This window comes from Mizuhopecten yessoensis, unplaced genomic scaffold (genome assembly GCF_002113885.1).
Source record: "Mizuhopecten yessoensis strain PY_sf001 unplaced genomic scaffold, ASM211388v2 scaffold10621, whole genome shotgun sequence".
Classification (NCBI taxonomy): Eukaryota; Metazoa; Mollusca; class Bivalvia; order Pectinida; family Pectinidae; genus Mizuhopecten; species Mizuhopecten yessoensis.
Genome location: NW_018408638.1, coordinates 415,824 through 419,213, shown reverse-complemented (window position 1 = coordinate 419,213; position 3,390 = coordinate 415,824). Strand labels below are relative to the sequence as shown.

The following is a 3,390-nucleotide window of genomic DNA, read 5'->3' as shown; positions in this document are numbered from 1 at the left end:
TTATTACCCAATAGTCTATATAAATTATAATTAGTCATTTTTGACTGTTTCTGGCCTTTTGTCCAATTTCGGCTGTAGGGGTGAAACAGTCAAAACTGTTTTCCCGGTCGGAGCGAACTGTTACCCGGCGCGAATTCGATGCGCAGAAATCCCCCCTCGAGAGCCCCGTTCAAGCGTTTCGGTGACCGCGACTCAGTGTTGAAGCAATGGCAACATTGCATGCAGCATTGATACTAATATTTATTTGGTAATAAAACAATTGTTTCATGGTTATTTTGGGAACAGTCAAAACTATCATCCCTCGGTAGGGGGAAGCCCTGTGAAACTGTTTGCCCTTGGCCTAGCGGCCTCGGGCAAACAGTTCCCTAGGGCTTCCCCCTACCTCGGGATGATAGTTTTGACTGTTCCCCAAATAGCCATGAAACAATTGTATATTATAAGTGCAACAGTACTTTTGTTATAAGTACAACAGTACTTGCTATAAGTACAACACTACATGTTATAAGTACAACAGTATACAATTGTTTCATGGCTATTTGGGGAACAGTCAAAACTATCATCCCGAGGAAGGGAGAAGCCCTGGGGAACTGTTTGCCCTTGGCCTAGTGGCCTCGGGCAAACAGTTCCCCAGGGCTTCCCCCTACCTGGGGATGATAGTTTTGACTATTCCCCAAATAGCCATGAAGTTCCACAGGGCTTCCCCCTGCCGAGGGATAATAGTTTTGACTGTTCCCCAAATAGCCATGAAGTTCCACAGGGCTTCCCCCTGCCAAGGGATAATAGTTTTGACTGTTCCCCAAATAACCATGAAACAATTGTTTTATTACCAAATAAATATTAGTATCAATGCTGCATGCAATGTTGCCATTGCTTCAACACTGAGTCGCGGTCACTGAAACACTTCAAGGGGGCTCTCGAGGGAGGATTACTGCGCATCGAATTCGCGCCGGGTAACAGTTCGCTCTGACCGGGAAAACAGTTTTGACTGTTTCACCCCTACTGCTGAAATTGGACAAAAAGCCAGAAACAGTCAAAAATGACTAATTATGATTTATATAGACTATTGGGTAATAATACATGTTATAAGTACAACAGTACATGTTATAAGTACAACAGTTCTTGTGTTATAAGTACAACAGTACATGTTATAAGTACAACAGTACATGTTATAAGTACAACAGTACATGTTATAAGTACAACAGTACTTGTGTTATAAGTACAACAGTACTTGTTATAAGTACAACAGTACATGTTATAAGTAAAACAGTACATGTTATAAGTACAACAGTACTTGTGTTATAAGTACAACAGTACTTGTTATAAGTACAACAGTACTTGTGTTATAAGTACAACAGTACTTGTTATAAGTACAACAGTACTTGCACATCAGAATTGCATTGTTCCGAGTTACTTCTGAAGGTTTCATTTGAGGTGTATTTCATTTTGTTACTTTTTTCCACAGATACAAAGAAAACCGTAGGGTTATCAGAGAGGGTATGAGAAAGCTCGGGTTTACAGAATTCTTAGATGCCAGTCACGAAGGATATATAATCACCTCATACAACTTCCCCAGTCATCCAAACTTTGACTTCAAAACATTTTACAGTAAACTAAATGAGAAAGGTAAGCACCAGTATATAATAAGTTACATAGCTCACCTGGTCAAAAAACTTAAATCAGCTTACCGGGTATGTTATGGTGCGGTTTGCATTGTCTGTCCATACAGTTTCAAATTTTACCAGGAGCCCTAGGGTGATAATTATTGGCCATTGACCTTGACCAAATTTCAAAATCATAGGTCAAATTTGTTAAAAAAAATCAGTGATATTTGGTAAGTACCGTGTTTGAATGAAGGACTATCAAGTGTTGTTCAAATAAAAGACCTTGACCCTAATTAAGATGTCAAGGGCAGTTGTTCAAACCTTTGAAATCTGTAGTGTTAGCTAACTTGTTATCAACTTGACCTTGACCTTCTTTGCAATACACATGTAGGACATAGATGAGAGATACATCTACCAAAATATTTGAATTACATGTTAGTGGTACAGGCCAATAGAACACCTCGTTAGAAGACAAACACTTAAGGAAAACACACTAAAGGTCGTGTAACAAGGTCACCAGGTTAAGGTAAAACAATCTAATGTAGGATGATATGCCATGTTTTTTACATGTTACAACATGTAGTATGATTTTATTTGTGTGTCTCTAAAGTAGCTTACTATTTCTGTTCACAAAAGTTAGCTTGTGTTATTTCTTTTTTCAGATCAGGTGATATACCCAGGGAAAGTGTTGAATTCAGACTGTTTTAGGATAGGTAACATTGGAGATTTGTACCCCAGGGATATGTCACACCTACTGGAGTGCATAGAGCAAGTTTGTGGAGAGATGGGTATCCCCCTCCCCCTCCACAGCTGATAAACAGAGTCTGTTCTTCATTATCATTTATAAAATTAACAGGTGTTGACAATGATACTATATCAATAGTGGGTGATTAAATGAGACTTTATCAATGGTGGGTGATTAAATGGGATCTTAACAATGGTTAGTGATTAGATGGGATCTTATCAATGGTGAGTGATTAAATGAGATCTTATCAATGGTGGGTGATTAAATGGGATCTTATCAATGGTGGGTGGTTAAATGGGATCTTATTAATGGTGGGTGATTAAATGGGATCTTATCAATGATGGGTGATTAAATGGGATCTTATCAATGGTGGGTGATTAAATGGGATCTTATCAATGGTGAGTGATTAAATGGGATCTTATCAATGGTGGGTGATTAAATGGTATCTTATCTATGGTGGGTGATTAAATGGGATCTTATCAATGGTGGGTGATTAAATGGGATCTTATCAATGGTGGGTGATAACATTAGTTGGTAATGGGTTTAGACTTCAGTTTTTAATTAACCAAACCATCTTCATTGTCCAGACTAAGTGTAAAAGTATTGGGTTACTTTATATATAAAAGTATTTATTTTTTATTTTATAAACATATTACATTATGCTTTATTACTTATGTTTAACACGTAATAAACAGCTGCTCACTTAAAAAGCTTTAAGTGTTATATTTTTGTATACATGTATGTATGTATTATGTTAGAACAGGCTGGCTCACTATAGCAAAACATGGATGATAGTTTGCTAGAGCATTGCAGCACAGAGGTCTATCTCAACAGTATTAAGATAAATGATCTTGACCCACTTTGAAGATTACATGGGTCAAATTTGTTAAAACCTTCAATGACCAGTAACTTGAATAAAGGACGTTTAATTTTGTTGAATTGAAAGATCTGGACCCACTTTCAAGGTCACAGGGGTCAAATGTGTCAAAACCTTTCAATGTCTTGTGTATAACCACGAGGCTCAAGATCAAGATATGTAGTCTG

General features: G+C 37.6%; 1 protein-coding gene across 2 annotated transcripts in view; it reads left to right on the top strand.

Annotated features, from left to right (window-relative positions):
* LOC110461447 (2-aminoethylphosphonate--pyruvate transaminase-like) overlaps positions 1 to 3,043 on the top strand; it is an 8,907-nt gene extending 5,864 nt beyond the window's left edge. For both annotated transcript variants that reach the window (XM_021514899.1, XM_021514900.1), the window contains exons 7-8: positions 1,463 to 1,623; positions 2,264 to 3,043. In XM_021514899.1, coding sequence (XP_021370574.1) covers positions 1,463 to 1,623; positions 2,264 to 2,415 — 313 coding nt within the window. In that variant the 3' untranslated portion in view covers positions 2,416 to 3,043. The remainder of the gene's footprint in view (positions 1 to 1,462; positions 1,624 to 2,263) is intronic.
* Positions 3,044 to 3,390: the final 347 nt, after the last annotated feature.